Below are 10,269 nucleotides of genomic sequence, written 5' to 3' on the forward strand. Positions count from 1 at the left end.
CACTTCTCCCTTTACAGGGTCAAAACTTTGCTTGGTGAAGGGCTTTTTTGGTGGTGGTGACGGGGGAGAAGGTGGCCTTGTGAGGGGGCAAAAGAGAGTCCAGAGGGCTAAAATCCTAGATGGTCAAAAAGGCAGTGGTAAATTCCCTGTAAATGCGAATTGTGACTTAAAACTACTTGCTCTTACGATTAGGTTGGTGCTTCTGGTTTGTAAAATTTTAATTTTAAGGCTTTGATATTAATTGTAGATTATATTTTTTCCAGATATCCAAATTATGAATTTATCAGTGATAACTCCATATCTTGGTCAGCTGGACTACATAATCGATACACTGAAAACTCACTGCGGGGTGTTATTCTGGATATTCACTTTCTGTCTCAGGCAGACTTCCTGGTCTGTACGTTTTCCTCACAGGTAAACTGCAATGTAACATCTAAATATACATTTCATCAGTCAATTATTTTAGAAGTCTCAGTTGTTGTTTTTTTTACTGAATACTAGCTAGTGCATCTACAGTACCGTGTTCTCCATGATTTGTAGTGAAAATTTCATAAAAGAATTACAAGATTCTGTATAATAATATCTGCATATTGAACTGTTTGTTAGCACTGGTTGATTACACCTTCTACGCTGAAGTCAGCCATCGTAGTTGTTTAATGTACTTGGCTTAGTCAGGGCACTTAAAAGAAGCAGAAGGTAATTAGGCTTGTATAATACACTCTTATTTTGCATACAGTCAGTATATAACCCAAATCTATCCTTTTCTGCACTTCAGTGCACTGATATTGAGAGGTTTAAACACCTCAGCCTTTGGCCTCAGTTGATTACTTTATAGGATTCAGAGGAGGGGAAAGGAAGAAATGTAATTCCTCTTCAGGGTCAATTACATTTCCATGAGACCAGAAGCAGTACAGTAAATTTACAGTATCCATTGTAATCCACTCAGATTTGTTGTGCAAATAATTACATACTATAGGCTTGTTTTCTTGAGTAGCTTTATGAAGCAGTTCAGTCCAGTGAGAATATGAATAATACAATAGTTACTGTGGCATTTTCTGTTCTCTTACGTGTACATATAATTTCATGATAAATTCTTAAGGATTTTAAAATACAACTAGTATAGTAAAAGCAGTGTTTTCTCACTGGTGTGATGCTCCATCTGATCCAAAAGACATCAGTTCAGGCAGATGGAGGGTATAGTGAAAAAGCTAAAAGGTGTGATTAAAATCAGACAAAGGGCCTACTGCTGTCACTTATGCTCTTAAGTGGTAGTGCTGATTGGGAGAGAATTCAGTTTTGGATGTTGGCCACATAGGCCAACATGATTGTGTTATTACATTGATACGTAAGCATAATACTAATGAGTGCTGAAATCACTTTAGGAGGTGAATATGCTGCACAACCTCAAAATACTGATCACCTTCTGCACCCTAACAATAATTAAACATACGATAGCCACATATCAATATTAATACTAATATAAAAATAAATTAACTCTGACAGAAATAATGAAATGGAGGTAACAATTTATCAGAGCCAGCAGACAATAACTAAATACAGAAAAGCCTCTCATCCCCAAATTATAGCCCATAACGTACCCTCATACCTCCCCCAAAACCCGGGCAAACAAATGTTTTTTTTCAGCCTATTCTGAAAGTCATCATATTCAGGCTATTTCAGACCCAGGCAGGAGGAACTCACAGAGCCTTAACCAAGAATATCCTGTCATCAGTGCTCTCTCTTTTATAAAAAGGGTGATCCAGCTTGAGTGTCTCCATTGACTACAGCTGTGATGGTATGTCATGGAGGGAGAGGCAGTCCTCAGTTAGACAGGTCCCAGGCCCTTCTGAGCATTATAGATCATGACAAACATCTTAAATGCTACACAGAGGCCCACAGGTAGACAGTGCAAATCTCAGTGCCCTGTGCTCCCTGCTAGATGCTCCACTCAGTGAGCATTCTGTAATATGTGAATATTGTACTGGTACAGAATATTTCTATTAAAAAATAGCCATAAAATGGGTTGTTTTCCAAAATGAATGAACAGATATAATTTAACAGCTAGAGATGGATAGATGAGTTGCACGGAATATAAAAAGCTGTGGGATGGAATTCAAAGCTTCCCATTACATATATGCACATCATCTGCTGTGTATTTAACATTTCCTTGGGGTGGAAAGGTTTGCTTCTGCTACTAAGGTATTATAATTGACAAAATGGTATGGCCATTTATTTCAATATTTGTTTAAATGGCAGTTTTATACTGCAGCAAATGTGTCAACTTTCACTGTCAAGCATGAGGTTTTGCATGATGATCTTGCAAGAAGACATTATCAGTCTTTTTCAGCAAATTGATTCTTCCAGTTTACACTGTAGGGCTACTGATTTTACAATTGCTAGCATGCTGGAAATATCAAAAACATTTAATTCATTTATAAAGGGAAAAGACTTTCATATAAAATGGTTGAGCATCTCCTCTAGATGCTGATACTTGAGAGTAATGGTTGGTAAATGTGGGAACTGAGGACCACATTGCTGTTCTACAAATTTCAGTGATTGCAACTCTGCTGAAGCAGGCTGCTACGGTAGCTTGGGCTCTGGTAGCAGGGGCGGCTCCAGGCACCAGCACGCCAAGCACATGCTTGCGGCGGCATGCTGCGGGGGGCGCTCTGCCAGTCGCCAGGAGGGTGGCAGGCGGCTCCGGTGGACCTCCCGCAGGCTCCCTGCGGAGGGTCCTCTGGTCCCGCAGCTCCAGTGGAGCATCCGCAGGCACGCCTATGGGAGGTCCACCGGAGCCGTAGGACCAGCGGACCCTCCACAGGCACGTCTGTGGGAGGTCCACTGGAGCCACAGGACCGGCGACCAGCACAGCGCCCCCTGCGGTGTGCCGCCGTGCTTGGAGCGGCGAAATGGCTAGAGCCACCCCTGTCTGGTAGAATGAGCAATCACACTACTTGATAGTTGTAATATATTGATGATGTAAGAAAACTTGATATATGATCCATTTGGATAATGTTGTAGAGGAGATTGATCTACCTTTTGATGCATTCCCATATGCTATGAAGAGTGTAGGAGTTTTTCTGAATGATCTTTTTCTACTAAGATAGCACAACAGGACTCTTCTGACATCTAGAGTATGTAACTTTGCCTCATCTGGGGATGAGCAGAGCCTGGAAATAAATATAGGTATGTGTATATTTGATTAATATGAAAGAGCAAGACAATTTTAGGGATAAATCTAGGGTGCGGTTGTATAATTACCCTATCTGCATGAACTATTGTATTTGGTGGGTTAGACATGCGCGCCTAGATCTCACTCACTTTATGCACAGAAATGATTGCTACCAGAAATGCCATTTTGCTTGATAAATGATGGAGGGAGCAAGATGGCAGAGGCTCAGATGGGAGCTCTAAGTTTAAGTCCCAAGAAAATTGTATTGTTGGTGGATACATGTGCAATAAGCCCATAAGAAATCTTTTGATATCTCATATGTTATATAAGAAAACACGAAAGACCCTTGAATAGGAGGATAAAAGGCTGCCAGGTGAACTTTATTCAAGTTCAATGAAAGTCTTGACTGTTTTAGCAATAGAAGATAGTCCAGGATTAATGGAGTAGATGCCCGAAGAGGATCAGATTGTTTTGACTGTATTCATAGGAAAAATATTTCCAAATACACTTTCCTAGTTTGGACTTCATTGGAACATTGATTAATGTTAACCAGCGAGTCTCCTGGCTGTGAGGTGAAGAGACTTTGGGTCCAGATGGAGTCTGGGTCCTGAGTCTGGAGTAATTAAGTCCAGTAGAAACGGGAGAGCTATGAACTGATTATTGGAGAGATACCAAAACTGACAAGGCCATGCTGAGGCCACAAGGATCATCTGAGTACTGTCCTGCTTCACTTTACTTAGAAACCTGAGAATTAAAGGAAAAGCAGAAAATGCATAGTCCAGGTGATGTGACTAGGAGATTAGAAATTCATCTGCTAATGCACCCTTACTCCGACCCCCTCGAGCAAAACAGAGGGTGTTTTTTGAGATCTGTTTTCAGAAATCCCCATGTTTCGAAGATGTCTTTCAGCACCGACTCCTTTAAAGACCATTTGTGAGTGGATCAGCTTAGTTGATCTGCCAGAGCATTTTATTCCCCTGGGATATGTATCACTATGAGATCTATGCAATGATTGATGCATCATTCCCAGAGCAGAATGGCTTCTTGACAAAGGAGTCTGATTTTGCTCCTCCCCGGCTGTGGAATTATCAAAAGCTGCACAGCTTGGTTTCTCAGCAGTGATAGGAATGATTTTCAAGTGAAACAAATCACTCTGAGCTTCAACACATTTGTATGAGCTGATCGATCTGCAGAGTTCAATAGGTCATATGTCTGGAATTGAACCAAATGCACACCCCATCAGCTTGTGGATCCATCTGGTGACTAATGTCTGGGTGGGAGATACATCTACAAACATTATCTGGGAGATACATCTACAAACATTGACCGAGGGATTGTAACTTGCAAGTTCATGCTGTAAGTGATTGGATGATAAACTGGTCTGATCCAAGAATTAAGAGGCCTCAGTCTCAATCTGGCAAAAGGCATCACTTGGAGTCTAGGAGAGTTGGAGTTGGCATCACCTTGAGTCTAAGAGTCTGGGGTTGGTACGGCGTTAGTTGAGATTTCTTTAGGTTCATTTTCAGTCCTAAGTCTGATTCTGTTCTAGCCCCTGGATCTGCAGAGTGTAAGGTAGCTTGAAGAGAGGTTCTGGTGGTGAGATGATCCTCTGATCAAATTGATTTAAACTCCTCTAAATCAGGAGGTACCTTGTTAGAAGAAAAAAACTCTGCTTTGTCCCACTGAATATAATTATATTTGGTCACCGTGGCTAAGTAGTTTGTGATTCTAACTTTAAGCCAAGCCAGAGCATGTACTTTCCACCCAAAGAGATCTAATTTTTTTTATCTTTATCTCAAGGGGCAGATGTGTACACTTTGTTTGGATTGTTCATTCACTGCAAGATGAAGTAGGGTGATGGATGTGAATAGAAATATTCAAATCCCAAAGGAGAGGACCTGATACTTTCACTCAGCTCTTTCTGAAGTTGCTGAAATAGATGTTGGAGTATCCCACAACAACTTAGTGGGGTTCAGTAATTCCTTCATTAAGTGGAAAGGCTAGTCTAGTCTGTGGACAGTTGTAAAAGGTTAAGTAAGTTGCATGTTCTTGGAACTAACTTCAAGGAAAGTTCTAGAGCCTCTGACATTCTTGTTAAGAATGCCTGATATATTTTAAACTCATCTCCCAATGAAGGTGCAGCATTTCACTTGGTATAGAGAAATCTGCAGGTGGAGAAGGGTTATCCTGTGTTTCTCCGTCCTCTTCCTCAGGTAGAGGTCGAGATTAGGTACTCAGAGGCACCAGAGGAAGAACAGAAATTGGATGGTTAACCTGAAGAGGTACTTGAAGGGAAGACAACTAATTACTTGCTGGTCTTGAATGTTGAGGCCAAGGAGGCAAATAAGGCCATGGCTGAAATCTATATGGATAAGGGACCCCAGGGAGTAATGTCTGAATCTTAAGAAGGGGCTCTAAGCACAGAGTCAATGAGGTAATTTTCTTGGTAATAGTCCCTAGCTTGAGAGAGAACTGAAGGTGGATGACGATCTGATGATTGTTCCTGAATGGGTGCTTGAGAGGAGGATGAAGAGTCCTGCAAGTGCGGATCTGCACTTGAGGGTACTACCAGTTTTTTTGGAATAGGCACTTTGACCAGCCTATGGGTTCTGGAATCCAGATAAATTCTTATGACAGGAACCCTGGGATGTTCCCATGAAGTCAGTGATGTAGTTGGTAAGAAAAATAATCCAGCAACGGAGACCATAACTCCAGGGTAACTCTGATGTCATTTCTAAAGGTAATGATTGAAGATGATTCCTTCGCTAATTGAGAGGGAGAGGAAGCTGACAGGTCCTCCTGATCTGCAGAAAATCACTTTGGCACTCCAGGGATTAATGAGGTTTCAGGCATCCTCTCAGCCATTATGGCAGGATAAGACTGTGTACATTCCAAAGCTAGGGCCCCTGACTGCATCATGGAATGCATGTGGTGCTGTTGCTGTACTGAGGATGCCCATGCTGAAGAGTCTGTCCAAGATCTCTTCAAAGTCGGAGCTGTTACAGGGTGAGGATCTGGTGGTGCCACCTTCAGTCCTAATGCTGACCTCCTAGATGCCGTCTTAAGTGGTTCTTTCAGTACCCACTGTCACAGTTCAGAGAAACTGCACCTGTATTTGCACAGGATATATAATCCAACAAGGGCACCCACCCTTAGGCTTCCAGCTCCCCAGACATCACCTCTCTAGCGTGGAGACATGCATTTCTCTCCCTTCTAACCGGGGTATTTCCAGACTGCAGAGTTCTCTGCCTACACTGGGAGTTCTCCAACAAGGGCTCTGGCAGGTGATCAATCCTTCAAACCCCACCAAGATGTTTTTCTGTGATCACAAGTTCATAACAGCTCTTAGCTCAGAATAAGCTCCCCCATGAACTTGAGTCATTCTTTTATGCAGTTTGAGCTTCTGATCTTGTCCTCATATAACAGATGATCATCTTTTCTTAGAAATCGCACTTAACTTTGTCTAGCAAACTATTTGAGAGTCCTTGGAAGCTCATAACACTTCCCAGGTATTACATTAGCCGTGTCTCTTCCCTAGAGAGGTTACATACAATCCCACAATATTACACACACACTTGCATTTTTAATACAATACAATACAACTCCTGAGATATTGAAATAGGATATTGCAGGAAATTGCCATATCTGTCACACCTTTGGGTCTGGCTGAAGAACTGCCAAAGTAGTCCTTGACTCTCTGGGCGGCAGAAGTGTCTGACAGCTACAGCCATTGAGTCCTCGGTGTTACCTCCCTCACTGCTGGAAGACTCACTGACTGGGTCACCAAAAGTAGGTCAGGGACTCCTTGCAACTGTAGTAAGTCAGAGTCTGACTGAGGTTTCACAGGTTTTCCATTAGAAAGATTCTCAGTCTATGTTCTCTGGACCCCTGAGTGCTCTTCTTAAAAGCCCTACAGATAGTACACTTTGAGGGGATGAGAGAGTCCTCTAAGCAAAAAAGACAATGGTTGTGTCCATCCACGAGGGAAATAACTTTACTGCAAGAAGGACAGGACTTTTTGAAGCCTGAAATTGACAAGGTAACTGACTAGCCTCACTGACTACACTAAAACAACTGTCTCTTTTTTTTTAACTAAATAGCTAATTAATAACTTAGTTAACTTCTAAACTCCTTTGCAAGGGGTGTTGCCCCACCATAAATGAAAGCCACATGCACTGGAACTCGAAGAAGAATTGTTTTTTGTTCAGGTTCTGATCTTGGCCGTGTGTTGGGATAAGCTGGGAGATGGTGATATTTTTATATGAGATAAAAGAGAGAGAACTGGGTGTCATTTGCATGCTACTAGCATGTAGAACATCTTATCTTACAATCCTGCCCAATGGTTGCATGCAGAAGTTAAAAAAGGTAGGAGAGAAAATCGAGCGTTGTGGGGTGTCAGAGGTGAATGCTCTGGAGGTGAAGGAATGTGGAGTCATTAGTGATTGCAAGAAAGGATTAGAAGTATGAGTGTGTTTCCATTATTCCTTACTATGTCGCTGAGATGAAACAGTGGTATTCAGTGATAGCAAAAGCTGCAGACGGTCCCAGGAGTGTAGGCATGGACATCCTCTGTGGACAGGACAGATGTCATTCATCAGCACTACCAATGCTGACTCTATTCCAGGACCTGACTTGAAACCTAACTGAGAGGGGTCCAGGACATTGACAGTGGATAAGTAAAGCCCTTGATTAATGTTTTGTTTCAATAAAAACTCTAAATCCTGTGGGGGATGGGAAAGCTGATTTCCAAGATTTTCTATGTAGAGAGATGACGCATTTTACCTGTTGCTTTATTTCAAATTATTGTTAAAAGGAAAAAAAAAAGACAAAGCTAATCTGTGATTATTTATAAATCCGTGATTTTTTTCAGCTTTCACCTCTTTATTGAAAAGTGCGAAGTTTTCATTTTCTTTTTTCACAAATGTTATATTAAGAATTCTAACAGCAGAGTTACTTGGTATTTGTTAGCAAGTGTACAGTATTTTTCAAATATACCATTTAAATAACTTGGGAGTTTAAGCTGGAAATTCCAGTGCTTGAACTTCTTTTGTGTACAATGTAGCTGTGGGGTGTAGGTTGTTGACTGTTGAATGTTGTGTTGAGTTCAAGACATACTGCACTCATGGCTTCTTTTCTGTTTTCTTTTCCAAGGTTTGTCGAGTTGCCTATGAAATCATGCAGACTTTGCATCCAGATGCTTCAGCACATTTCCACTCTTTGGATGATATCTACTATTTTGGAGGACAAAATGCACACAACCAGATTGCCATTTATGCCCACCATCCACGAACTGCTGATGAGATCCCCATGGAACCTGAAGATATAATTGGTGTGGCTGGAAACCACTGGGATGGTTACTCTAAAGGCATCAATAGGAAATTAGGGAGAACAGGCCTGTACCCATCTTACAAAGTAAAGGAGAAAATCGAAACAGTCAAGTACCCTACATACCCAGAGGCTGACAAATAGAACAAAAGAAGGAGGGTTGTCACTCACTCCTAATTCTAATTTGTTTGAACCAACCAACATACAGAAGGCTTATATGGGATTTGAATTCACATTTTAACATGTAGTTAAAATGAAAGCCTTTAGCATTCAGACTGAATAAGAAGCTTGGAGCAAATGGACAGGCCATTATTTGAACTTCGTGTTGAACTTTTTTTTTTTTATATGCACTCTCACACATGCGCGTGCACACATCCTCCCAGGAAAACTGTTATTTTATACTATTTGTCTCTTTCAAGGTTTGTCCCTATCATTAGTCATGCGTGAGCTTTGTGCTCTCTTCTTTGCCATTAATTGACTATAATACTCAGACTTACAACACTGCCATATTGTGTAATTTGAGCCACATGAACATATTTTGTATGTATGGAATTTACAACATGGTGCCTATATTTGAAAGATCTGTGACCTTTTCAGAAGAGCCATGCCCAGTTCCACTGATAGGCAAGAATTGATCTTTAACTGGTCTTGTCACGAGCGGCGAACTTGCTCCAACCAACAGATTCAAAAATCAGACTAGGTCTTTTTTCTTTACAGGAGACATTTAAAAGAAACAATTATATTGATTTGCTCACCTCATTAATAATAAAGGATACATCCAAACAATAAAATATTCATTGTCTGTTAGGAACTTTTGTAAACAATGCCATGAACAGATTCTTTAGTACTGTATGTTTCTGGACATTGTCTTTGATAACAAAAAATAAATTTAAAAAATGCGTAGCTGGAGTTTTATATATTTTTAAATACTCATTGCTCAGTTAAATAACTGCCAATGGGTCACTGTTTCTCAAGGACTTCTACGGAGAATGGATTTCAGCAGAAAGGCTTCAGTGGTTCAGAATTTCTTGTTGATATCTTTTTCTCCAAGTCTCCAACACTCCATCTTATGTATTTCTCTTCTGAAATATAAAGTTCTGTTCGGAAATTATAAACATTAATTTATTATTTTGGCATTGAATGCAATCACTTTGAAATGTAAGTAAAATATGAGATATTGCTTATAGTACTTGTCAGCAAATATATTATTTCAAAAGGTTAGGCTCCTCCGTATCTACTCAGAGCCAGACTTCCCTTTTGCTCTAGTGTGTTTGAGAGAAATCCTAAAGCTAATGGGCTTGTGGGATTAAGCTGGCCTGTTCTCATTTAACAGTTCTTTATTTTGGAGCCACAGAATAAATTCTATGTTAGGCAGTTTCCTAGATAATTTTGATAGTCTCCCCATTAATTTAGCAAAATTTCTGGCCTGGTTTTTCACATGCACAGTCTGAGGCTAAAGGAGAAGTTTTTTTCTGAAGTTTGAGGGAGATGAACAAAGCCATGTGGAATTACAAGACTTGGAAGAATTGTTAGTTTTTGAATTTTTCAGAAATAACTCCTTTGTCTTTTGATCTCAAAGTGAAAATTAGTAAATAGCTATAGTTTTAATTTTTTTGGAATCCCTATTTTTTAGTTATTTCTCAATAAAATATTGTCATTGCTATACAATATTTTTAGATTTTGTAAAATAAGTGTATACTGCTATGAAAAGTTCTAAGCTCTTTGCTTACCAATGCAGACTTTATAAGCTTCCTACTCATCACTTGGGAGAT

General features: G+C 40.3%; 1 protein-coding gene across 6 annotated transcripts in view; it reads left to right on the top strand.

The window, feature by feature from the left end:
* The window catches only part of FUT8 (fucosyltransferase 8), a 256,259-nt gene extending 246,859 nt beyond the window's left edge, over positions 1–9,400 (top strand). For 5 of the 6 annotated variants that reach the window (XM_050953517.1, XM_050953513.1, XM_050953514.1 and 2 more), the window contains 2 exons: positions 264–414; positions 8,324–9,400. In XM_050953517.1, coding sequence (XP_050809474.1) covers positions 264–414; positions 8,324–8,641 — 469 coding nt within the window. In that variant the 3' untranslated portion in view covers positions 8,642–9,400. Of the gene's footprint in view, positions 1–263; positions 415–5,385; positions 5,607–8,323 lie in introns of all 6 variants that reach the window. The other variant, XR_007774466.1, reaches the window with a different exon arrangement.
* Positions 9,401–10,269: the final 869 nt, after the last annotated feature.

Source organism: Gopherus flavomarginatus, chromosome 5 (assembly GCF_025201925.1).
Source record: "Gopherus flavomarginatus isolate rGopFla2 chromosome 5, rGopFla2.mat.asm, whole genome shotgun sequence".
NCBI lineage: Eukaryota > Metazoa > Chordata > Testudines > Testudinidae > Gopherus > Gopherus flavomarginatus.